The sequence below is a fragment of the Cyanistes caeruleus genome, chromosome 6, assembly GCF_971803275.1.
Source record: "Cyanistes caeruleus chromosome 6, bCyaCae1.hap1.1, whole genome shotgun sequence".
NCBI lineage: Eukaryota > Metazoa > Chordata > Aves > Passeriformes > Paridae > Cyanistes > Cyanistes caeruleus.
This window is the reverse complement of record NC_141706.1, coordinates 51,410,035-51,437,561: the sequence shown is the minus strand read 5'-3', so window position 1 is coordinate 51,437,561 and position 27,527 is coordinate 51,410,035. Positions and strand designations below refer to the sequence as shown.

The 27,527-nt window shown below is 35.1% G+C and overlaps 1 protein-coding gene across 3 annotated transcripts in view; it reads left to right on the top strand.

Annotated features, from left to right (window-relative positions):
• EML5 (EMAP like 5) overlaps nt 1-27,527 on the top strand; it is a 96,669-nt gene that overhangs the window by 25,718 nt on the left and 43,424 nt on the right. For all 3 annotated transcript variants that reach the window (XM_086894223.1, XM_086894222.1, XM_086894224.1), the window contains exons 5-16: nt 2,058-2,243; nt 9,448-9,583; nt 10,955-11,156; nt 12,248-12,385; nt 13,067-13,323; nt 15,244-15,456; nt 16,368-16,535; nt 17,884-17,990; nt 18,402-18,520; nt 24,148-24,334; nt 26,046-26,151; nt 27,403-27,496. In XM_086894223.1, coding sequence (XP_086750349.1) covers nt 2,058-2,243; nt 9,448-9,583; nt 10,955-11,156; nt 12,248-12,385; nt 13,067-13,323; nt 15,244-15,456; nt 16,368-16,535; nt 17,884-17,990; nt 18,402-18,520; nt 24,148-24,334; nt 26,046-26,151; nt 27,403-27,496 — 1,913 coding nt within the window. The remainder of the gene's footprint in view (nt 1-2,057; nt 2,244-9,447; nt 9,584-10,954; nt 11,157-12,247; nt 12,386-13,066; nt 13,324-15,243; nt 15,457-16,367; nt 16,536-17,883; nt 17,991-18,401; nt 18,521-24,147; nt 24,335-26,045; nt 26,152-27,402; nt 27,497-27,527) is intronic.

Genomic DNA, 27,527 nt, shown 5'->3' with positions numbered 1-27,527 from the left:
CAAAATTTTGAGCAACTTTTAAGGCTCTACAAAGCCTTTCTAAATAGCAACATCATTTTAAAAATAATTGCTGTTTCTCCTGGGGAAGCATTATGGAAAATCAGAATTCTAGATGAATTTAAGCATTTGGATCAGGTAAGAGATTTTTCTTGAGGTGTGTTTTTCTTAAACCACACCTTCTTGTTCTTTCTGATACCAAGAATTTCTTACATGTTTTTATTACTATTGTATTTTTTTCTCAGATGATATTTTATGCAAATTGTAATAGTCAAGTTATGTAGATAATTCCACGTGAATTCATGTTGGGGAATTACTTAGCTACATCACCCGCTTCCACATTGGAGCTAGGTGTTCAATTTATGCAGTGACTGTGTAGCTGCTTCTCAAGCAACAACATGGTCTATGTGCTTTAGTTAAAAAAATACTACTGTCATGGTTTCACCCCAGCCAGCAACTAAGCCCCAACCAGGTGCTTGCTCACTCCACCACTAGCAGGACTGGGGAGAGAGCTGGAAGGGTAAAAGCTGGAAGACTCATGGGTTGGGGTAAAGACAGTTTAACAGACAAAGCAAAACCTGCAAGTGCAAGCAAAGGCCACCAAGGAATTCATTCACTGCAAAAACACTGGGATAGGCAGGTGTTCAGCCATCTCCACAAGAGCACACATAACAGTGGGGGAAGACTACTCCATGACTCCAAATGTCCCCCTCGTCCCTTCTTCCTCTCACTTTGTACACTGAGCATGAGGCCATATGGTCTGGAATATCCCTTTGGTCAGTTTGGGTCACCTGTCCCAGCTGTGTCTCTTCCCAACCTCCCATGCACCCCTAACTTCCTCACCAGCATTGCAGTAGGTAGGCAGAAGAGCCCCTGGCTGTGTAAGCTGTGCTCAGCAATAACAAAAGCATCTCTGTATTATCAACACTGTGTTCAGCAAAATCCAAAACACATCCCCATACCAGACATTGTGAAGAAAATTAACTATCCCAGCCCAAACCAGCACATTTAGTAAAGATTACTTGGATTTATCTATTCAGTACTAGTCATTCTAATCAGTAATGGTAATTTCTGATTATTTCTGAATTACAGTTTTTCAGGTACAAAAATCTATTCATGGTAACTTCTTACATTATACCATATTAATTGAAGTCTGCTCAGAATTTGGAATTGATTATTGGTAACAGAGTGCCTTGCTGTGTCCCATAAACACATATGCAGGAAACTCTATATGCTGAGACAATGTAAGAGTAACCTGTTAGCAGTGATGCTTTCATGTTTTGCATTGGATTACTTCAGCAGCTTCACTTTCCAGTACACGTTTACATGTTTGGACAGGAGGGTTTGAAAGGAATATGCAAGTGCTTCTTGTTTGCAGAGGCCTCAGAAACTAGTATTTTTCTGGAGACTTAGTTGGCAAGTATTGTGCTCTGACAAGAGACTTTGCAGGATTTAGCCCAGGATTCATTGGTACATATTGTGTAACTTAGGAGGGAATTCATGCTTGTATGATTGCTGCAATTGCATACAAATTTTGTTAGGAAGTTCTTAATCCCTGCCTCAGATGGCTACTTTATGTGATCCATGGTTCTGATGAGACACACATCTACAATAAAACCAGCTGCCTTCAAACAGAGCAAATAAAGTCTTATCAGAAATCCACATGCTTAGGTGGCGTCCTTAAATGAATGAAGTAGCATAAAGTACAAATGCAGCATTTTCAGCATAAAAGTCTTACGTCTAAGGACGATAATTCTGCTATGAAATGCTTTTCAAAAATGACTGAAAATACGACTCACAAATTATTATTTGAAAGAATTTTACTTTGATTTAACACTGATATCCCAAAATTCCTTCCCAACTACCCTGTTATGATGCTTTTACAGGAAGATAAAGTTGGTTAGTAACATAAAACATTGTTAAACTAGAGAACTAAGGCATGGAAAAGGAGGTGAATGGTGATGTCTTTTGCAAGGCAAGGTCCTTCTCTTTCAGATGTGCATATTAAATTCTAAAGTATTAGCAGAATAACCATCTTTCCAAATCCCTTTATGTTACAGTTCTGGAGCTTGTGTGGCAATTCGTTGACACCAAAACGTGGTGTCTTTGGCAAGACCGGAGATCTCCAGACTATCTTGTGCCTCGCCTGTGCAAGGGATGAAGTGACGTATTCCGGTGCACTGAATGGAGATATATATGTATGGAAAGGAATCAACCTTGTTCGGACAATACAGGGAGCACATGCTGTAAGTGTATCTCTCCAAATTTAATATTAAATGTTAAGTAGATTTCTGGAAAGCCAGAAAGAGCAACCCAAGGTCATCTTGTCTGTGTTCCTAAATGTTTTCAGTGATATTCAGGATGTCTTATTTGAATATTTTTTTTTTTAGAAAAGTATACAGCTTTAAAAAGTGAATTCATCTGGGTGAAAGTTTAATAAAAATTTCCCAAAGTATTTGTTAATATCTTCTTTTAATTGAAATGTTTAATATGAATAAAGTGATTATAATTTTGCTATGTAAGTTTAAATTACATTTTCCATGTTATTTTAAAGCATATAGGTTTGTGATTAAAGTAGGCAGGAAAAAACCACTCTTTCTGGTTTTCCATCAGATTTGTGCATGCTAAACTGTGAAAATCCTCATTAGCTCTCATTTGGTAATATGCAGGATTTGACTTCTAACTGTCCAAGTATCACTTAAAAACAAAGACAACCAGTTTCTGGTTGGTTCAACCTGTAAAGCATGAAACTGCTAAGGTCACTTTATGAAGCTACATGAATTGCTGGTTGAATGTTAATTTTTGTTTTGAAAAACATTGTACCTTCTTGATGTTTGAAATTCCCCTATTAGCAATTTAACATGGTGTGAAAAAACAAGCATATGAGTTCTGATATTGTAGCTTCAAAAGTCTAGAAGAAAATCAATAACAGTTAAAGATTCTTGCTTGTGAGGGTGTGTTTGTTTTAACCAGCATGTGGGACTGGGTGGTCTGACATTTATAACTGAGGTATAAGAGTCACTCTTTGGTTTAATCAGGTAGAATGGAGGGGACGAAGCAATCAATGTTATGTGTGTGGGAGAGGTTGCAGTTAGTTGGTTGCAGGTTTACCAAAAATTTAGAACTACACATTCAACATGATTGCAGCTTGTTAAATGAACTAATAATTCAAAAGTGATTGGAGTGCTTATTCAGACAGTTGTTTAATGACACTATCTCTGGTTATGAGCAAAGATAAAGTTATGAAGAACATCTGTATGTGAAATGTATCCCAAACTATATTTTGCATTTGAGATTTCTTTATATATATAGAGGTGTATGTATATGTATGTATGTATGCATGTGTGTATATATATAGAGATATATAGGTATGTGTGTGTATGATAAAAAAAATTACAGGTAAACACACACAAGCATACTGTCCTTTATGCATCTGTATAAATATTAAATGTATCCAAGAAGGCCCAAATTATAAATCAGGAAGAATGAGGAGGTATTTATGGTGTGGAGCTATCCCTGATTCTTGCTCGGTAACTTTAAATCTCATTTCAGTATTCATAATAAGTGTTCAATAGCATTCTGTTATTTTCTGTGTTTTCCTGAGATTATTAGGCGTTGTATATGCAGACCTTGATTCCCAGAGGAAAGAGAGCACTTAGTCTCTTGTTGAAAACTGATGCCAAAATATTCTGCCATCCAGTTGGTGATGTAGGAGACAACTGACCTTCATATTAACATACTTGTGACTTTGACTGTTTAGACTTGCAATAGTTTATTTCTCAGAATATTTCAGTTCTTTTCAGCTGTTTCAGTGTGAAGTGACACACTGAGAAATGTAAGATCACGAGAGCTTGTTGCTGCATTCCCTTATGTGCCGTGTCAGTTCTTAGTTGACCATAAGATCAAATTTGAACATCCTTATCTTCATTAACATCAATGGACAGAGCTCAGGTGACCTTGGAGGAGGTCTCATCTAGCCTTCTATTTTTGGCTCTATCATCTAGGCTCAATGGAATTGTACTTTGCAGTACTGAAAATTATGTAGGAACACTAGTCTATGTCTTTGAAATTCATTTTTTCAAGAGATTAGAGTCACTACAAATCTCACCAATTTCAGGGGAAAAAAATCCCAATAAAATATGGAAACTGCTCTCCAACAATATAAAACCTTGTTTTCCAATAAAATATTACCTTAAAAGATGATATTGAATTATCAACTCTAAGCCAAATATATGGAAACTTGCAATGATGGTATTTCTTCAGCCATACTAAAATATTATCATGACATTTTATGGCTACTTAATTTAATAAATTAATGTACTTAATTTTATAAATTATAAATTATGTCCTTCTTGTCCAGAGAAAAGGCACTTGTACATAACAAGATTTATGGTGTATGTATATTGTTAAAGGGACAGTGTGCGTGCAGTAAAGAATTGATACAAAATTCTAGTATACTAGTATTGGAATTGTCATGCCTGCCTACCTGCTCATCATCCTGCATCATTACTCCTCAACAGCTGGGACATAAACTGTAATCTTATTGAAGGAAGATGTCTCATTATTTGCATAAATACCATTCTTTTCTTGCAGCATAAACAGCAGATACCTGAGATACTGGAAAACACTTTCTAAGCCACATTAGTGATGTGAAGAAATAGTCCAGCCCCAGATTTATTAAGTTATTATTAAGACATTTTCTGCATTAATATAGAAAAACTGTTCTTTTCAAAGTTTGTTGCAGTTGAAAAGACATTTTTCGTTTTAAGAATAATTCAATGTGAAAAATAATTCATTGTCTCCCAGTATGAGCAACCAAGGAAACAGATAGCAACTTTAACAACTAAAATAAGAATTCTTAATTCAGACAGATTATTTGTTTTCTGTCATACTAGGAGAGTGGAAAGTAGAGTTTTTTGCAGATCTCTGAGTTTGAGTAGTAACAGAAAGTTGAAAACACATGAGCTGAGGTGACTGGAGAATTAGTTGGAAGAGGATTAGTGAATTCACTTAAACTAGGAGTAGGAATGAAAAGTTGGAAAAGGTAGAAATGAGCAGGGTTTAGGAGTAAAGGCACAGAGTTCATGTTCAGGGAGCAATGGACAACAATGGAAAACTCTAATTCTATATTTGCCTCCTAAATAATAATCCTACTGAAAATTTTAAAGGGAAGAAAGAAAACAATAACATGACAGTATGTAAATTTGCTGGCAATGGTAATAGTCCATGAGGTTATTTGTAGGTGATGGATCTCACTCTGGAGGGTTAATAAATACCTTGACTAATAAAAAATATAGTCTTTTAATAGATATCTCATTTGTGTACCAGTGCAAAGAACAGATTATAGAATCTTCCACTTATCACCTTATATGTTCTAAATTCAAGGTAGTTCATGACTATTAAGATATATACAAGATGTTAACTTGGATATTAAAACAAAATTGTATACTTAGCTAAAACACTGTATGTTTTAAGGATCTATGCTTTTACCTTGCATAGTAAATATGCATAAGAAGCTTTCTCAGCAGATGAATAATTAATTTTGGGATAGTCTTTCAGAGGTACACATTAAAGTTGTGTGGATTGATGTCAGAAACTGAGGTTAAATAACAAGCTCGAGGTTAAATAACAGGCACTCTGTTAAAACTATTGCACGCCTATGTCAGTTGGCTGGATACTAATTAAATATAGATGGAAACAATATAATGAACTTAAATGAATGGTTTTAAGCTGGTATCATGTACCAACAGAGTCATGCAGTATTTTCTCCTGCTGCTTAAACTAGTCATTGGTTTCAAAGGTAACTGTCCATTTCTTTTAGCCAATGAGAGGCATATAAACAACTACTTTTAATTTTTATAGTAGTAAGTACATTTCTAAACTATTTTCTGTATGATTTGTTGGACAGTAAGATCACATTTCACAGCAGTGTCTCGCTGCTGCAAACTCACTGACACCTATCTTAAATGTTTGCAATTGACTTCCTTACTGTGCAGCAGGTATTGGGAGAGACAGTGTCTCAGAGTGTGTTGTTTTACATGCTTTCCATTTCTGTGTCCTGTAGTGCATCTGGGAGTAAAAAGGAGGCACTGGAGTTGTTCTTGTGTTGCTGTAGCATGTTCTCCATGCTGCTCAGTAGTAGTCAGTTGCTTCTGAAGTTTCTATATGATTTTCCAAGTTTCGTCCTAATTATAGCTAGCTGCAATCATCGTGCTTTAGGAACTGCATAGTCAGAGTGGTGGATTTTATAAAAACAATTGCATTGAGATAAACTGGTGCCTGATTTCTGTCCATTGGGGGCAAGATAGGTTCAGCAGCAGTAGAAAACCACAAACTGCTTCAGTATTGGTGACTTCTTGGACGCAAGTAGTGGCAAAGTATTCATACAGGAGGGATCAGCTTTGTCAAATTCCTTTCGCACTTCTCCAGCTTTCAACTATAATTTCTGGCATTATTTTTTTATTTGCTCTCGTTCAACTATTTTTTTTTCATATTTGAAGGAACACAGATGTGATACCAGCTGGTTATGTTGGAAAAACAGGAAATATTCAGCATTGTGAGAAAATGTTGACTGATTTATTATTTCCAGAATTTTCATGTTCATTAGGAAGTACAATGAAACATTTGTAAAAGAAGAATGCAGTCTGTATGCCAAGTTTCATAGGTTTTAAGATGGAAATCTTTGATTTACACCTTTTATTTTCATTCAGAAGCACAGTCTTTGCAGCTCACATTCAATTTGATTTAGCAAAATCAGTGCAATTGTTTGCCCCTCGTTACTGCTAGAGGGTTTTTAACCATCAAGAATCAAATTATGTTAATGACAATTTCAGGCTGAAGAATTAAAGAAACATGTAGACTCCGAAGTTGATTTTCATTAACAATTTTGTCAGTTTTTGAAAGGAAGGATTTAGTGGAGGATTTACTGGCCAAGCTACCCAAGTAAAGAATCTGTCTTTTCCACTTAGTGTAAGTCTAACAGTTATATGAAATATAGCAAAGCTCAGCTTTTTCCATTACATATTTACATTCTCATTAATGAGGGACATATATATAGTTTTCAACTCATTCTCTTATTCCAGTGGCACAAAGACCGAAATGAGAGTGTCCTATTGCATTTCAAGAGATTGAGCAAGCACATCTGCCAAATCTCCTTGACAACCAGTGTGTCCTTTTCAAGATAAGGATATTCTGTGGAATGGAAAACAGATTAATGCTGGATCCACTTGATCTTATCTTCAGACCATTCCGCCAGCTCCCACATCACCAAATGTCTGATTGTTTTTTTTAATACTGACTAATTAAATAATGGATTTTGGAAAAAGCTAATTAGAGAAAAAGAAATAATTCTATTATCAAGATTGCATTCCAAAAAGAGCTTTAAAAGACTTAAACTTGGACAGAATTCAGCATATGCTACAAAATGAGCTGAAATTCCTCTAGGCTTTTATTTATTCCATGGCACCTAGAATCATAGAATCACTAAGGTTGGAAAGGCCCTCCAAGATTAGAGTCCAGCTGTTAACCTGGCACTGCTGTGTTCACCTCTAAACCCTATCCACAGGTGCCACATCCACCTTTTTTTTTTTAACACTTCTCAGGATTATTCCTCTAGGACTTCCCTGGGCAGCCTGTTCCTGACAACCTTTTCAGTGAAGAAATTTTTATTAGTATCTAACCTAAACATTCTCTGCAACTGGAGGCCATTTCCTCTCATCCTGTCATTTGTTACCCGGAAGAAGAGACCAACCCCCACTTGGCTACAGCCTCCTGTCAGGGACCTGTCTCACCTGAGCCTCCTTTTCTCCAGGCTAAACACGCCCAGCTCTCTCAGCTGCTCCTCGTAAGACTTCTCACAATATTAAAGCTTAATGCAGTAAAACAGGCAGATACATGTGGAGAAAAGCAGATAGAATTTGTGCTGTATTTTCAAAAACCTATAGGCTCCTAAAGAAACAGGATTTTCAGGATGTTAGAGATAATGAGAATTAGCCTTCTAATCTGCTTAGGATTTCAATATTCCACAACATTTCTGTTTAGACACGTCCTGCTCCTGAACTTGGGGCTTGTCTTTAAAGTCTCTTTCTTGAGAATGGACATGACATGCCAAAAAATTTGAGTTCTGTCACTCTAGTCTTTCAGTTTTGATTGTCATTTGACATTCTAATAGGCTTCTTTTTTTTTGTGAAATCTGAAAGATTTTTCTTAAAATGAAAAATTATATCCTTGTTACCTGATGCTAGAGAAGCAAACACCATCCATATTTTGTTATGACCAGTCCATTATGATATTTTTCTTAGTTGTAATTTAAGAAGAAAAAGCATATTGGTAGGAGATAATAGTCATGAGTACCCCAGAATTCTCACAAGTCACATTATTTGTTCTGTGAGTGTACAGCTTCTTTTTCCCCCAAAAGCCAAAATCTCCTTTGAAAATTGCTTTCATCTTTGCAGTTAATGTGCTTCATGACTGTAAAATCTGGATCCTATCCATAGAACTGTTAGAACTTTATTTCTGTACAAAACTGAAATTTCAGATCAATATTGTAGAAGATATGTGTGTATTATTGGCTGTTCTACTCTTTTTTGGACAGATTTTCTCTTCCATTGTTTCTAATGCTCTCTTGTTTAGTTTTCGACATAGCTGAATATTACATACTTGAAGTAAATATAGAGCAATTTCTAACTTTTCATAGGCTTACCAGGTAAAGTTGCCCTTTCAGTAGCTTTGCTTACTGAAATGTATGAGTTATTTCTGAACAAAAGGCTAGTGAGTTGTGTAGGCAATTAAAAAAAAACCCAATAGTGTTTATACCATTTAGATATGTATCACTGAATCAAATATAGTGGCTATAGTGTCTTTATTTTAATACTGCCTATATCATCCTTGCCTCTTTGTTATCCTGAAGAAAACATGTATCAAGTGAGTTGAAGAAAATGGATTAGGGGTTTTGTTTCCTGATGTCTGCCTTTAAAATAAAAATTGACATTAATTTTTCAATGATGTAGCATGATCATTGTTTTTCTTAAGTTTTATTTCTAAACTTAAATTTTAAATCAATCCTCCTTGGTTTAAAAAAACCCAAAATCCCAGATGTTTTGCGGGTTGCTGTATAGCAGCTGAGTACTAGCAACAAAAGCCCTAAACCAAGCCTAACTGAGGTCATGGGAAATCTTCATGCTGACACCTACTAGAGTTGGACCAGGTCCTAAGGCAAGAGGATATGAAACTAAGCTCTTTCTAGGGATAAGAAACAGCATTACTATGGTGATCATCATCAGAAGGAAAGCATTCTTGCAGCAATTCACTTACTGTTTGTCACTTGTTAATTCCGCTTGTTTTGAGTTTGTTTCCATTTTTGACTTGCTCATATATGAAGCTTGTATTAGTTGCATACTGGTTTCCTCTAATTTGTTTATGTTGTTAAAAGTAACCTTCTTCTCTCTTTAGGCAGGAATTTTCAGCATGAATGCATGTGAAGAGGGGTTTGCCACTGGTGGCAGGGATGGCTGTGTTCGCTTGTGGGACTTAAATTTTAAACCAATTACTGTGATTGATCTCAGGGAAACAGACCAGGGATATAAAGGTAAAGAGAAGTTTGTCACTTTCAGTAAGTTCTTACCACTAAGATAGGAAATTTATCTTATTAAAAATGTTATCTTATCTTATTTAAAGTGTTTTGAACAACACTTTAAAACCCAAAACATTGTTATATGTACATTACTATGAACTATTTACTAGGAATAGGATAGATCATGCCCCTGGTATGAAGGTCACAGTTACTTTTACAAACAGTACATATGAATAGGATGTAGACACAGATTGAATTTTTTTATGCACACTGTTTCTAGAGCACAGCAGTTTTTTACAAGGGACAATAATGCTTTAAGAGGACTTGAGATAGTGAGATCTACAGTGTAAAACAATGGAGTACAACAATTTCATTTGCTAGTTATCCAAATTTTCATTAAAACTATTTGAATGTTATCTACAGTTTTGTGGAAATTAAAACACTCCTTACTTGTAACTATGACTTCAGTTACAGTTCATGTCATACTAAAATTTTACATAGAGTGTTTTAGATATTGTTGCTATAATGATTTAGGATAAGAATACAAACATGTACAGAAGCACTAATGTCACTTACAATATTGCTTTTGTTGGCATTTGGTTTTCTTTGCCCCCAGTCACTTTTGTTATTTTCTAATATCTTGCCAAGAATTGGAAAATGTGCTGGAATATCTGGTAGCAGTGAGATGCTCAATACGTAACTGATTACAAGTGAAGTCTTTGTAGGGTGTAATTGACATGGCATTCCCACCAAGATTGTGAAGTATTGCAAAAAGATTGAATACATTTCATTTAAAATATGCCCTGGAGTACAATGGCTCTGTTTTAAATTTAAATTTACTCAACTGCTGCTTCTCAGTTCTGATGCATGTAGCTGAAAGCAGTTTCATTCTCTGTTTCATTCTTTCAGACTTGTTCTCACCTCCAGTTTTCCTTCTTTACTTCTGATGTAACAGACTATTACCATAAACTTTTGCCTTGTCAAATGCCCATGACAGATCAAGAAGATTTTTAAGAATCTTGTCTTGAATAAAATGAGTTTCCTGATTCTTTTCCCTTCACTCTTTTTTTTCTTCTATACTTCTGAAGATTGCCTTTATGCTCTGTCCTCTTGCTCATTTTCTTATCTGCATTTTCTGCTGCTCCACTGTCTTACCTCTTGGTATACTCTATATATCCTCCAAGTAGCCATTAAAAAAGTTTATCTTCCAAGGGCAAGGATGCCACTATCTATGAAATAGATAAAAAAAAAAAGTAAATCCAGTAACAAGAGAAGGGATATGGATACTTCTTGACATTTTCTTGCTTTTATGCTTTGTCTTTTGCTACTTTACCTTTGTTTTACAAGTTCTGAGGATGTATCTCTCATTAACAATCTCTTCTGCAGGTCTCTCTGTAAGAAGTGTTTGCTGGAGAGGAGACCATATACTTGTTGGGACACAAGACAGTGAAATTTTTGAAATTGTGGTGCATGAGCGTAATAAGCCTTTCCTGATAATGCAGGGGCACTGTGAAGGAGAGCTGTGGGCTTTGGCTGTCCATCCTACAAAACCCCTGGCCATGACTGGAAGCGATGATCGATCAGTCAGGTTAAATTCTGATTCTTTGTTAAACTGCATTCAGTTTTATACAAACAACTAATTTTGTAGGTAACCTAATTGAAGTGTATATATTTTAAAGTTATTAAAATGTGGACTGAACTTCTACAGTTCAGTTATGCAGGGAATTAGTGCTCCCCAGTAACAAAATACTATTTCCCAAACCTCCCCCCACATGTGAAATTTGAAAACATTTCTTTTAGGCTAACATTGAGCACTCAGAGACAAGCATCCTTTAAGTTTTTCAGGAGTTATGTTAAGCGTGCACAGCTTGTGATGAAAAAAAAATTGTGGTAAAAACCGAGACATTTTACTCTTACAGTATTTACTTTTCCAAATGCTGCAAATTAACTTTTAATGTGTGAATTTCGTCAAACCTAGCCCATGCATTGTAAACAGTGCATAAATTTTCAGAAAGCCCATCAAATTACTCCCTCTTATATGTTTATCTCTACTTTTTTTGGTCAAAACCACCCTTTCTTTCTTCTAAGTTAAATGTGTTGGCATTTTTTGCTAAATATCTCAAGTGTAACAGAGTTAAGATAATCAATAATTCAATTATTAATATTGAAATATTACTCTTAAATTCCAGATATTGTAAATTGTAAAATAATAGATATTAGATAGTAAATAATAGATGTAATCTACCTTGTTATAAAAACTTGCATATTTTAACATTATTAGTTATAAGAATTTTTCATAATGACTTTTTATAGGAAAAGTGCTTTATACTGATCAAAGTCTAACTGTTATTTAATGTTTCTGGCTAAAATTATTAGAAAATAGTGGAATTTTTGCAGGAGTGGTCTAAAAGTATGTGTTGTCATATGCTATAATTTTTTATATTGAGAAATAAAAATGAATCTGTGCCCCCATTTTCTCATTAGAGATATTCCTTTCTTTTAAAATATATTTTTTGCTGTGTATAAAATTCACACCTATGTCTTAGATTTTCCTTGTGGAAAATTATTTTAAAACAGGGACACTGCCAAGTCCAGCATTGTGCAGAAACTGAGGGCATTGTCTTACCTATGACAGAGCTGCACACCCATTTTGCATTTGAAATAATTACTTTATTTTAGAATCTGGAGTTTAATAGACCACGCTCTGATTGCCCGGTGCAACATGGAGGAGCCCATTCGCTGCGCCGCGGTTAGTACCGATGGAATCCATCTTGCTCTTGGAATGAAGGATGGCTCCTTCACTGTGCTTCGAGTCAGGTATGCCACAAAACTACTGACAGTAGTTATTAATATTTTGATGCTTTTGCGGCCATGCATGTGATCATTTGTGTCTTTGTTCTAAATTGCAGAGGGCGCTCAGATTTTTTTAAATGTGTGCTACATATGTTCACATTGTCCTGTAACAACCCATTTAATAAAGTATATTGGTCTATTTGCAGAGAGTGGCAGTGTTCTAGGAAATGTTTTACTTTAGGTTTTAGATTCATGAATTATCCTTGAATTACTAAGAAGTAAATTTTCATTACTCCTTAAATTGTTCCCGTATGTTGGAATTCTGCTGTAAGCACATCCTGCATACAAAACCAGTGCTGCCTTGTGCTGCTGTGATCCCACAGTTTTAAAGGGAAAATGAGATTTGTGTCTCATGTCAGTGAAGTTTCCTTCCCTATCTGAATAAAGATCTCATTATCTACCTGATGAAATTTTCCTTTTCTTCACTGTCCCTCAGCCCAGTGAAGCACCTTCTTGTATCACCATTTCCTCCTTTTTTTTCTCTGTGAAGCTCTAACCAACCCTAAAAACAGCAGTGTTGTGTTTGCACACAAGATAGTTAAGTTCAGTATATAATTTCACAATCTTGTTCATTTTTTAGACTGGGAACTTGGCAGTGTGATGAGACTCTTCTCTACTTATGACATGCTTTCTTTCATACTACAGAGATATGACTGAGGTTGTTCATATCAAAGACAGGAAAGAAGCTATTCATGAACTCAAATATTCTCCAGATGGGAATTTCCTAGCTGTTGGTTCCAATGACAGCTCTGTGGATATATATGGCGTTGTTCAACGATACAAGAAAGTTGGGGAATGTATTGGATCCTTAAGCTTCATCACCCATATGGATTGGTCTTCAGACAGTAAATACTTACAGACCAATGATGGCAATGGAAAGAGACTTTTTTACAGAATGCCAGGTAAGATTCTGAGTTGCCTTCATGTTATTTGTTACTTTTGTAAAAAAAGCCAAATGTAAATCTTGGTTCAAAGCATGGGGGTATAGGAAATTTTTTGTAAGTTCATAAGAATATTTGCCACATTTGAATAAGTCCAGCATTTTTCTGGCGAAGTTACTGAAGTATTTCCATCCTTATATGTTTACTCTTTTTTCCAATACATCTTTTTATACTATAGACGCTGCCTTATAATTTGTTTTGTTTCTCAAAAACCAGTTTTTGCTCCCACTTTTCTTAGAAGAATTAAAATGCAGAATTAAAATGAAATTCTGTAATAGCTTAATAGCTTTTCTCTTATGAAGCTTGGATATTAAATGAATTATCATTTGATTCCACTGAACGATTTTTAAAATGTGTGGAGTAATCTGTATGCTGCGGATCAGAAGAAGTCTTAGGTTTTCTAGAACTATGCAGCAGATTGAGGAATTCAACTTAAAAGAGCTTTTACAGTGAGGAACTTTGTGATAACCCCATTATTGCAAATGTTTTCAAGACAATTTTCTTGAAAACTTGACTGAAATCTTGAAATAATTTCTATCAAGGTGGCTCCCTCTGTAGAGGACATATGCACATATTAGTACCTTAAAGCTTGAAATAAGTAGTCCTTATTATAATATGCCAGTGGCAGTATTTATCACAAAGCTTGACTTCTGGCTGTTGCATGCACTCTTTACATAATAGTCTGTATTCTTCTTACTCATCTTTGTAGTATTTGCATTTGTAGTAACTGTGTATTATCACCACTTTTTATATTGTCCATTCTTACACAAGATTTATTTTTTGCACATTCTTTTTCATTTTTCACAGAGCCTAGGAGCTTTTTACAACTCTCTGCTGAAGCATCTAATCATTCCATGCACAACTTTGATTCTGTGCACTGAATGCAGCAGAAGATGTGTAAGAAAAGATAGTGAGACTTTAATTGGACAGTAACAAATATACACAGGATCAATTTGAAGTTACATAGCTTCCAACCTGGAGTTACTTCATATGTCAGAATATGAGACTGTGAAACCTTTTTTATGAAAAAAGTTAATGAAAGTCAGTGGAGTTAGAGGAATCTCCCAAATATTTCAAAAAAACAATTGAATTGTGTAACACTTGAAATTCCACTATGAATTAAGGAGCTTACAGTTGTCTGGGACAAGACCTGCAGGACTTAGTTATGGCTATAACCAGTATTGTCAATCATTGTTTACATGGATTAGTGGCTGAAAGGCTGAGAAGTGAATTGTTGTCCTGCTCACCCTCTGCAGGTGTGGGTTCAGTCTGACTCACAGCTTTTGCCTTTGCTTGCATCGTTCTTGCGTTGCTCCAGCCCTTGCCTACTGGCCTTTCCAGAAGACACAGTGCCTGTTTAATGAGCCTTTGGTCTGACTCAGCTCCTCAGCTCTTACCTTGTGGGACTGGATCAATCTCATGACAGACAGAGCTGGTGTGAAATTATGTAACAGGGATCTAAGCACAAAATTGGTGGTTTTAGTAATTTTCAGTGGCCAGATATGAGTTCTTCAGTTCTTGCTCTAAATAATCCAAGTTTCTACAATCATTCAGCAACAGACTTTTTTATGAGCTTTATCTTAGAACTATCACATGTATTTTTGATAAACATTTAAAAAATAACACAGCCTCAAGCAGATACCAAGAAATAATAAAAACTATAAAGCACCAAACCTATGATTTTCTGTTAAATACTCTTGAGAAGTCTTCTTGCTGATACTGTTGGTCATAACAGAGAGTACTAGATCAGGACAGTTTCAGAAGTCAGTTTTTAATACTGTTGCACTTGATTTGATTTTTAGAGAATTTTTTTTAAATGTTACATTCTTTAAAACTGCATGAGTGAATATTCAAAATGGCTCTTTATTTTTTTTTCCTTAGGTGGAAAAGAAGTAACAAACAAGGAGGAATTGAAAGGCATTCAATGGGCATCATGGACCTGTGTTTCTGGCCTTGAAGTTAATGGAATCTGGCCCAAATATTCAGATATAAATGATATAAATTCTGTGGATGCAAATTTTATTGGTCAAGTTATGGTTACAGCTGATGATTATGGAATAGTAAAGCTCTTTCGATACCCATGTCTAAGAAAAGGTAGTGCTTTTTAAATTAAATTGTATGCATATTTTTAAATTGTGATCATTCAAGAAAAATGTATTAGAAGACTGGAAAATGAAATGGTTTTTAATACCACTTTTTTCCAAAAGAGTTATAAAATGGGGGAATATCAGTCTTTAAAAACAACACCCAAAGCATTTCTTGAAGTACATAAAGCTTGAAGACATATCCTAAGACCTACCCATGCAGTTGTAGCCAGCATTAAACAAGAATGGAGTCTAGAATGAAGCCCTTCAAACAGCTCTGAAACAATGTAGCCTTTCTGTTATAAGAGGATTATTTATAATGGAGTGCTGTTAGGAGCTTCATTTCAGTAACTCATCCAATGATTGTTTTGTAGTTATGTAGCCATGAACACATTAACTGGATGTAGCTGTACTACTGCTACCAGTTCTACTGCTAAATGTGGCAGGAGATAAGTTTCTAGAAGCTCTCAGCACTGAGATGTACATTGGGAACCTGTGCTACAAGAATTTATATGGGGGTGTTTTCACAGACCTAAATATACATGAACTAAATAATGGTATTTTTTCAAAGTAAAAGTAATAATTGTCAAAATGTTAGCTTGTAAAAAGTAAAATAAAATTAATACAGTGAAATTTAAAAAATCTCTGGCACACCTCATACAGCATTATCATAGGTCTTCTGTTCTTACGTTTAAGTTGATTAAGTTATTATATTTTGAAACCTAAACTTAAAAATGTATCTTATACACAGATTAAAATCTGTGAAAACTGCAAAAAGTTGTTGCTATTGATTAAAATACCAGTAGCAATTAGAATATCTTTATTAAACACTACTTTTTCTATGGGTTCCTTAATATGATTTTCTGAGGTGCTTCTGCAACATTTATTTCATATTGAGAGGGATTTTTATTCTTTTTCTAGGAGCAAAGTTTAAAAAATATCTTGGTCACTCTGCTCACGTGACAAACGTCAGATGGTCGCACGATCACCAGTGGGTTGTTTCCATCGGCGGAGCTGATCATTCTGTCTTTCAGTGGAAGTTTGTTCCCGACCGCAAGTTGAAGGACACTCTTCATATAGCACCCCAAGGTAAGCAACCAACTCAAAAACCACCCACAAAAGGGTGGAAGGCAGGAAGTCAAGAAGAGAAGTAAAAGTCCTTGGTGCCAGTATTGAAATAAATATTCAAAATTGTCTGTCTGCACAATTACAACGGTTGTTGTTTAATTTAATTTCATGTGCCTGAAGCACCTGGCAGAGTTGTCTAATACTTGCCAGTACCCTTTTGTCCTGGTTTGGCATTAATTGATCTTGGGTGAAGATGAAAATAATCTGTGCATTGGCATTTGACCAACAGCCAAACCATCACGTCTGTGTGTTCAGGCTAGAAAGGGTATGAAAAACTCCTCACTGCTGTGCTTCCTTTGTGAAGGAAGATGTTAAAAGTTCAAATCATAGATACTAATGTCTGAATTCTGTATATATTGCCCTTTACTAAACTGACAACAACCAGATGCTCAGGTGTCACTGGAAAAATATGGTTTTATACCAATTTGTTTAAAATTTTGAAGTATTTAGATGGTAATTGAAGTATTGTAACTGATTTTTTTTTGTTTGTTTGTTTTTAAAGCAGAATATAGATGTTTAATATTTGGGAAAAAATGAAGATCATGTTTCCACTAGTGACTAATTAAACAATTATTCTCATGAGTTTCCTAAAATCAAAGCAGTTAACTGAGTGCCTCCATTGGAAATTCCTAAAGGAATTTAGACAATCCTTTGGGGAAATGAGAACATAGAATTACAATAAAATAGGCTGTTTCACCATTTAATTGCTCAGATCAGATGAATATGTATCAGTGTGGATCCAGCAAACAGGTAAATAAATACAAATGCAGTGCTGAACTTGTCAGTGACAAACGCAGAAGGAAACAATGATAATTCTCCTACATGTCAAACTTTACATGACTATGCTTTTTCTCTGCAGTCACAAAAAATTTTGCCTCTTTTTTCTCATCTATAATTATAATAATATAATTTTTTCACTTCCCCTAACTTACTTGAAGAATTTCTACTTGCATCGGCGTCTCACTTTAACATAAGTTTCGCTTTGGACCATTTGTTAATTTTGTGCAAGTGTTAGTTTCTGCTTTGTACTGATTATTTCATTATTTTTTTTTCCCCCTTTCCTCCTAACATTAGAGCTGATGAAATATTTTTAGTTAATAAAAACTAACTCATTCCAACACCCAAAATTATCATATTTATGGCTTATTTTTTATGAAGCAGCAAAATTGTTCCTGTCAATTATTAACAGTTTATGTTGTAGTTAACATAAGCATTGATTATCAAATCAGAAACTTTAAGCAGTTATTTTAAACTTTCTGGCTGGTAATTGAGGTTGCTTAATTTTTTATTTCTGTTTTCTTGGTGATAGAGAGTCTGGTTGATTCTAATAGTGATGAATCAGATTCAGATCAATCTGATGTTCCAGAGCTGGACTCTGAAATTGAACAAGAGACACAGATCACCTATCGTCGACAGGTAAAGATTTTAATTTTAATGGGGGTTGGAAGCTTCCTAGGGTTTAAGTTGGTCATTTATGAGGACTGTTGAAATCTCAAAATTGGGGAGACTGCATGAGAACTTACCAAATCCTTTAGAATTTTTGTTACTTGATGCTTTCAGAAGGATTCAAGGTTATTAAAATATAATTATTAATTAATAATTACAAGTAAGATGTTAATATTAATATTAACAGAGAAAAATTATTACATGCAATCCTAGAATGCAATTTAAAACCAAGTTGCACTATATAGTCACCAGCTATAGGTCTAGAAGGGTTTTTTCAGTTATGTCAGAATACCATTTTCATGAGTGACAACAGCAGCTGAATTCTCAGAAACATGTTTTTCTGATGAGTTTTCTAAATTTTAAGTATGCTTTTTCTTAAAGGTTTACAAAGAAGATCTACCTCAACTTAAAGAGCAATGCAAAGAAAAAAGAAAAAGTGCAGCTTCTAAGAGACGTGAGCGAGCTCCAGGGAACAGTATAAGACTACATTTTGTTCATGGGTATGCAAACTAGGATTCTTTAAAATATACAAGCAGACTATTTGACTTTGTGTTTATAATTCAATAATCTGATTAAAGGCTTTTATATCTCTTGCTTTATGATTTTCTATTTTATTTATATCCGTAGAAATAAATTTACACTAAATGAATAGAAAGCTTTGATGACAGCATACTAATTCTACATGTGAATTCTGAAGTGAATTTGCACTCAGACTTTAGCTGGTACTTATTGCTTGAATACAGGTGACTAAATAAAGTATTCAGTAATCTCACCCATACTTTTCAGTAGTTCTCTTTGATGTATGATTCTGATACCTAGAACAAAAACTCTGTCATTGAAGATGACTGGGTTCTGGACAAAGTGGTGTTTTTAGCAGTAATTGATTAAAATAATAGCAAAAAAATTATAAACTGTTTGTACCTAGTCTGAAACAACTTACATATTCCTATCTTAGTTTAGGAATTAAATGTAATTCTTAATAGGTCTTGTGAGTTTGTTAAAATTAATTTATTCTCTTTGGTGCTAATTTGAGTAGCTCATTTGAGAATGACATTTGGATGCATCCTGAAATCTTAAGATTTCATCATTAGGATTAGTAGTTTCCCATAATTTTTCATAAGTGAAGAATTTTTATCAGAAACAAGATGTGGTGTTTAAAAGCAAACTGGTACTAGATGTTACTGCATTAGAATAATGATCAGAAATATGAATTCTCTTGATATAAAGCAAAACCAAAACCTTTACTCCAGTAAGATGTTGCAAGTCAAGTTTTCCTTTCAAAAGATACCTCTTTGGAGGAATACAACTTGTTTTTTCTAAATGCAGGGAGAAGTTACTGATACTGTCTGTCTTTATAATGGCACTTAAACAATTTTAGTAGAACTCCACATGGGATGCTTAATAGATTAATTGACTAAGAACAGTTAATATTCAGATCAGCAATTTTGTCTGCAGAAGACATGCAGTCTAGTGCATGCAGAGTAGTAGCTTTGGAAATAATGACAACTGGGAAGCTTGGTACAGAGTTGGGGTTTTTTACTTCTCTTTTTGGTGCTCCAGAATTCAGAATTGAAGATTTTTATATCTGCATAGAAAATGCATTAAGGTGGGTAGCTGCTGTATGTAGTCTTTAAAATTTGGTCTAAGACTAAAACCAAATGATCCTGAAGAAGATGTAGCACAAGCAAGGGCCCTGGATCTTTGGTATTATTGTTATTTCCTTCACAACAGAAGTGAAGCTTGACCAGAATATCCAGGAATGACCAGAAGTAGAATGTCCTGTTGAGTTCTGTCTGGTTACCCAATGGGCATCAAGAAAACTAATGAAGAATCCATGCTGAACAACAGATTTTTCTCAATGTCCAGGCTGTTAACTTTAAAGTGACCCACATCCAAGTGAGTAATAGGCATATTCTCTGATTCAGGAAGTCTGCTTTGCTTCATCTTTCTCTAGTTGCAATGGAAATGTCTTGGATGTTTCTTGAAAATGTAAGAAGTGGTGCTGTTTTTAATTAGGGGAATCAGCAGCTCTTTTTCTTTTCTTTGTTTTTGAGCTTGTTGGTCTTGTGTTTTGAATTTGTCAACTGCCTTGAAAGACAAACTTTTAAAAATTTCTTGATAACCTGTATGTAATATCTTAAACCTCTGGTTACTTCCTGATTTGGAAGGGAATAAAATTCAGAGTATGTGAGCCAGCTTCTGACTAACACGGATATGGAAAGAACTTCTGTTGAGAGGTTTAAGTGTGTCTTTCTCTAAGAGATCTGGTGCATTTATGATCAGAAACAGGATGTTAAATTGGTGTACAAATTTGGCCTCTTTTTGACTATGCCTGTATTTTAATTCTGCCATGTCTTTGGCAGGGTGGTGGTTCAGAAACATGAACTACTCAGATGAACCTTTTTCTTGGACTCAATGCTTATTATGCCTTCGTTTTGCTGGCAGGAAATAAGGATGCACATGTAATATGCCCCATATTCTCTCAGAGCTCTGCTGCTAATTTCACACTAATGATTTCTTGTATTTTTGAATATTCATAGAATAATAGAACGATTTTTCAATATTCAAAGCGTTTAAGTACAATCTAGTTTGAGTTTTAGTGTATCCACCGAATTAACCTTGCCATAAGATGAAATTTGGTAGCAGTTTCAAGATGATATGGGAATGCTTTGAAAGTTGAGCCTTATAACACCTTGCATGGATTCTTACAACTGCCTACAAATACTATCTGAAGGGAATAGCCTATGAGTGGGTCCTCTTGAGAAAACTACTTCTATGCAGAATATATTTAAAAAAAAAATAAGTCTCCACTTTTGTACTAAAGACTCTGTTCTTAATCATATCAGTTTTGATATTTGGTTCTTCTAAAGATTTTTAGTGGAGGGTTGGACTACACATGGAAACTTCCTCCATATACTTTGAAGAGTAACACGCAAATTTTGAAATTCTTACAGCATTAGACCAGCTACGGACATTGACTCTTTTCCCAGAGAGGGCAGTACATGTGAAGTTGCCTGTTAGTTGGATATAGATGCATACCTTGCAAATGTGGGTAGGATTCAGCTTCAGGTTACAGAAGTCACAGTGATATGCCCAAAAGGAGATGGTTTTATGTGTATGTCTTAATTTCCATCACAGTCATTGGATATCCAGTTGGTAGCCAGTGGAGCATAAGGAGTGATTTGGCTCAGGTAAAATGAAATGCTGATGGCTGACCAGCTGAGCAGCCCTGCAGGTTCAACTGACTGCATTGACAACACTATTGATTAAAATGTAGGAGTTAATGTACCTAAAAAACGTGTGAACACATATGTTTACATGTCTTAACCTCAAATTGAATGCAGCCCCAGCTATTCATGACTTTGGCAAATTTTATTCCCTATGTAGCACTGAGGAAACTACATCTTGTTCTGACAGTTACTGTCATATTAACTTGAATCAATCCTGGATAATAACTATGGCAGAATGCAGTCTTATTTTTATTGTGCTTGCTATATATTATCCTGTAACTACAGTACAGAAATTGCTTTCATTATCATTTAATTTATAGTTGCTAATCAAGATGCCTTGTAAATTTCTTTGGTTTGTTTTCCGCACGTGAATAAATTATTTCTCTTAATGCTTTTTCAGAGGTTGGCTAGTAATCTCAGTTCTAAATTGGTTTAATAAAACAGAGATGGAAGTATTATGGAACTGTGTAGAATATTCTTAGGGAATGATCTTCCACATTGAAATATGCTTATTTTCATTGCTGTTTTACCAAGGCCCATCACTTTCCCTCTGGTGAAAAGTCCCTGTATTGTCAAGGAGTTAGTAAACTGGCATGTAGGAAGGACACCAAATGTGTTTAATTAGGTGACAGAGAGTCTTCATTGATGCTGCTTGATATTTTGGCAAAATATGATGTATTTTAATTGTAAACAATTGATTGTACTAATTTTTGTAATAACTAGAAGAAATTAAGTAAAATTAACTTCTATCACAAAAAGTGATGAGTAATGAGAACTATTTTCCTGCATCCTAGATACATTTTGGGTATTTTGAGTAGTCCTGTGCTATATGGCATTAAAGTATCAGTTTCACTATGTTTAATTTAGGGTATATAGGCAATTTTTATGATGAGGTGGGAATATTCTGAGTTTCCAGGTTGAGTGTTGGAAGACCTGAAACCCTTTTTCATGGTTCTTCATGCCTTTTACTTTTATAGGTGACTGCTAAGCTTGCAAGAAATCGCTCAATGTCCAGTATTTCTTTCAGCATGCATATTTCCATAGATGTTGTATTTTTGTTGTTTTTTTTTTTTTTTTTTAGTATTCTCTTTTAGAGTGCATATTTGGTCTTTATTTTTTTAAAACTACTCTGTGCTCGCAAAGGAAATCCAGTATGTTTAGCAGAGCACAGTGCAGAGTGAAGCACAGGAAAATGATGTCTGAGGAACAATAGGTTCAGGTACCTTCTTTAGAACTGTGCCTGCCTTTATAATCCCTGCCCCTCACCAACTGTTGTCATGTACTTAAAATGGTGATGTTACATACTGTCATAGGTTATTTTTGTTTTCTTTCTTCATAGTTACCGTAGGCCACTGTATATCCTGTTCCTTAAAAACCTAGGGCCTGTACATCTAAGAAAACTACAAGCAGACAGCACTTTGGGTTAGGCAGAAATGAGCTTCAAAACATCTGCACATGCTGCTGCAGGGGAAGGTGGTTAGTGAAGGATGTGGGTGGAGGGAGAGCAAAGCAGGACTGAAGAGCCTGCACCTGTATTGTGAATCTAAATTGCTGGCCACTTTGAGAAGAGCAGGGAGCAGACATACCTGAGCCTCAGATCAAATGGGCAGAGAGAGTCTGCCAAAGACATAGAAGGGACAGTAACTCAGGAGACACTGAAAAGTTGCTGACCTAGGACCAAGTCTGAAGTTAAGAATACCAATCTAAACAGTGAGTTGCAGGGAGTCTTATTTAAAGGCTTTATTTCTGTGCTATCACAATTTCTGCTGGTTTAAGAAGTTCACTTCTCTTTTTTTTTCTTTTATCTAATGCGACCCAGCTTTGGACTTCAGAGTATGGCAGACAGTACAAAGCTGGGAGGAGGGGCTGGCAGACCTGATGGCTGTGCTGCCATCTGGAGGGACCTGGACAGGTTAGAGAACTGGGCAGGGAGGAATTTAATGATCTTCCAAAAGTTTGAGATGCAAGTTCATGAAATACAATATTCTTCTGAGGAGCAGTGGACTTGGATTATTGGCTGGTGTGTTTAAAGACTTTGTGTGACAATAATTTTTCTTTAATCACATACAATGACACAAGTACCATTCATTGTGTGTAAATTAGGTGAGCCAACAGAAATACACTGTATTCAAATCTGCTCCAAGTTTGTGCTCTGTTGTTTTCCAGTAAAGCATAGATCTAGTGTTAATGAACATAGATCCATGGTTTTTGGAATATTCATTAAAGTTGGTCATCTGCCTTACAGATTCATTACTTCCCCAGTGCAAATGGTTGTGCTGAGTACATAGGGAAAGATGTATATAACTTCATGATCTTAGTCACACCTAGGAAGAAATGAATGTAATGAGACAGTGCATACAGACCTCAGCTGGGAATTGGCCTGCTCATGCCAGTTCCTGTACCACTAAGAAGGCAGACAAGTTTTCCTTCAAAAAAAGAAACTGTTCTAGAAAAAAATTAGGCATTTGTTTTCTGTTATCAAGTTTGCAGAAACTATCATGTTTTGCTGCCTTGTTTTTGAGCTATAGGAAATAGACAAAAGTTATACTTTGAACATTTTCTACTTCACTTGACTACATGTTGCATGCCCATCTTCTCCATGTGGTCTGAAAAAATTACTAGCTATTACTTTCTCTTCTAAACTAGCTGTGGAAAATAAAAATTAGGTGCCACTTTTAAACTAGTGCTTGTAGTACTGATGTCTGAGTAGTAAAATAGATTGATAAACTGGTGTTCTTTTAAGAACAGGAAAGCATATTCATAATTTTAAAGCACCAAAACAGTAATTGGTAAGTAATGTGAGTTTTACACGCACAAAATTCATCCAGCACAATAGTACCTCAGTTTCAGCATATATGTTTATGACTTTGGTGAACAAACCTTTTTTGTTTAATTAGTTACAGAGGTTACGACTGTCGAAGCAATCTCTTTTACACGCAGACGGGTGAAATCGTATACCATGTGGCAGCAGTGGGAGTGGTGTACAACCGGCAGCAGAACACACAGCGCTTCTATCTGGGTCATGATGATGACATTCTTTGCCTTGCTATTCATCCCTTAAAGGACTATGTGGCAACAGGCCAGGTAGGATTCATGTTTATCTGCAATAATAATCTGAAGTTGTACTGCTTTAGAAAGGCCTTGGAGGTCTTGGGGCAGAAGCATCCAGTGTACATTTATTCAGGTGAAGGATTGCATTTCTGTTGCAGATGGAATCATGGTAAAAACCTGACACAGAAGTGTTTTTTACAGTTATTTATATTATGGTAAGATTCCATAGTTTTTCTGAACCTCATTTAAAACTAAGAATAGATTAATATTTTTTATTCAGCATTATGTTGCAGCTTCTTGATAACAGGTGGAGGAAATGTGCAGATTTTTTAATATCATGTTTGTGAGGTTAGCTACATTAGCATTGCATTCATTTACTATTTTGTAGTATGAAGTGAGCTGTTGTTGTTATAGTCTGGCATTCCATTTTAAAGCATTATATTTTTCATTATCACCTATACACAGATTGTGGACTGTTTGTGCATGCAACAAAGGGATGTATGTTGCTTGAGTTCATTCATACTAATAATAGTTAATTTTCTCTTTAGCTAGAGAGTTATTTTAGGTAAATTATTTTCACTCATGTTTTCAAACAAGTCATCCAGTAAATAATTATATACTAGGACTTGAAGGTTTAAGCTCATGTTTCGGGGTTTTTTATTTCTGCTTATCATTTTTATCATTCCTGCCCTTGTTATTGTATAATAAATTGGAAAATATGTGAACTGAATTTTTAAATAGAAATAAACTACTGTTTATTATGCTCTTGATTTCTATAGAAATGTTGAAATTAATGTAACTCTGTAGGTCAGTTAAGAAATCAGCCTGAAATATAAGAATTGAGTTCATTTAATTTTGGAGTAGTAAAGCTATGAATAAAAATGTCCCTGAATTTACAATAACTTATGCTATCAGCAGAAAGACACACTTCATTATGTATGTTGTATAGGTAATGCAGTAATCAAATTCTTCATGCCACCCTGGTTCAGATCTTCCTGAAAGTTTTGAAAAGCTTTACAAATATCTCAAGTTTGTGACAAAACCAGAAATAGATCCTACTTTTTCTGAGCCTTAAATGCAAGAGAGTTTTGTTCTAGTTTTGCAATCTTTTTATTTGTACACTGAGGTGCTAAACCCTTGGAATAGCAAATAATCTTTTTAAGTGCTGAATAGTAATGCTTTTGTACATATCTGAAAAGAATAAGCTATATTGCATTTCTTACCAGGTTAGTTACCTACATTAGTGGATTCTAGTGAAAATTATTCCACAGTTATCAGTGTATTAGAATCTGCCTTATAATGACACTAGAAAGCAGCAGAAGTCACCTTGATTTCTGAAATGTAGAGAAGCTGACATACTAGCGATAAAAATAACCTTTTATTTTTAGACAGGGAATGATTGATGAAAAATTGATGGAATAAATATGCTACAGTGCAATCAATGCAGGGCTTTTTCCCCCCTCTCCCCCCCTGCCAGGACTTCAGTTAATTGTGATTACTGTGCCTAAATCAGCTGGGAAGTCATATTTGGGAAGCAGCAAAAGGAATAATGTTCATCTAGCCAGACAGCTGTAATACTAGGAAAATTCTCAGTGTATTTTCTTTTCAAACAGTTTTTGAAGTATTCTTAATGCTTTTTAAACAACTGTTTAAAATAACTGTAAAATTTAACTTGTGTTTAAAACAACTGTGTAAAATAACTGAGAAATTAAAAAAAAAAGGCTATGAATGTGTATACTTTCAGGTTGGTCGAGATTCCTCAATACACATTTGGGATACAGAAACAATAAAGCCACTCTCAGTATTAAAGGGCTATCATCAGTATGGTGTTTGTGCTGTTGATTTTTCAGGTAATAAGTATTTATTTATTTATTTACACTTTTACTTTTCTGTGTGAAAGTACAAAATAATCAGTTCTAGTGAGAAACTGGGGATTCCTTTACACTGAAAATTTTGCATTGAAAATATTCCCCGGCCTTCAATGTCAAATGAGAGCCGCTGTTTTAAAATGAACCTTCATTAGAAGGACCTCCTTTGGAATCTTGCACACAGGAAATGCAAGAACAGGTTCTGTCCTGTTAAACAGCTGAGCTGGGCACTTCAGAATCTCTTTTGTTTGTACAAGGCAGGTGTACAGATCTGGAGTGTTGTGTCTGCTTTTGCAAAGGTGTAAGAAGAGTTTTGAGAAAACTGATCAGGTGTGCAACTTTTTCTTTTTTGAATGAAATCCTGAAGGCCATGTGGGTTGCACACTGATACATTCAGGATTTCCACTCAGGGGGTTGTTCTGGTCAGAAACACAGGCTCTCTCTCCACCTTAAACTAACATAATCAGTTAAATCCCTTGCGAATTTTACACCCCCTACACTGAATTCTTGTACCAATATTAAATTTCCTCTCCTCCACTAGCTTCTTGTAATACTTTAATTGTTTGGATTTACTGGATAAGATCTCTGAACTCACAGTGAAGATGTGTGATCACAAAGACGAATGGTTTCTGGCCTGTGATGCTTCTTACTTTTGTTTCTCCTTTTTCAAGATATGAATCTCATTTCTCAGATTCTGGCATGGATATATAGCAAATCCAAAAATCGATACATGTCAGAAAGTCACTGATCTTGAGTGAGCACAAACAGCTTGTTTATTGAAGGTTAATGTGGATTATGTGTCAAAACTTTTCCAAGACTTCATAGTACTATTAAGCTTAAGGGCATTTCACTGTATTTCATTGTATGGCTTCAGTGCTTTCCCATTCAGAAATGAACAGAGACTTTCAGAGTGAACATGAAGTTTTCACAAGAACAGCCTGTGGTGAATGTTGTTGTGCAACTATGCCAGCAGCTAATTGAAAAAGGGATTTAATATGAACAGAGAGCCTCTAAGTTCAAATTTGAGACAGGATAATTTAAAGTCCTACACTTCATCCAAGTTTAAAAGCAAATGGATGATAAAATATGCCTCTAAAAAACATCACAAGCTTATTTACTTGTTTGTACATTCTTGTTATATTATTTGTGAAGTTATATTTTTTTTAATATTGTTTCTTATTATTGTAACATAGTTATCTATCTACTCTCTTAAAAATAAATTTATTATTCTAGCGGATGGGAAACGATTGGCTTCTGTTGGAATAGATGACAATCACACTATTGTACTCTGGGATTGGAAGAAAGGAGAAAAGCTTTCAGCAGTAAGGTAGGAATTTAACTCTTTCGAAATCTGAACC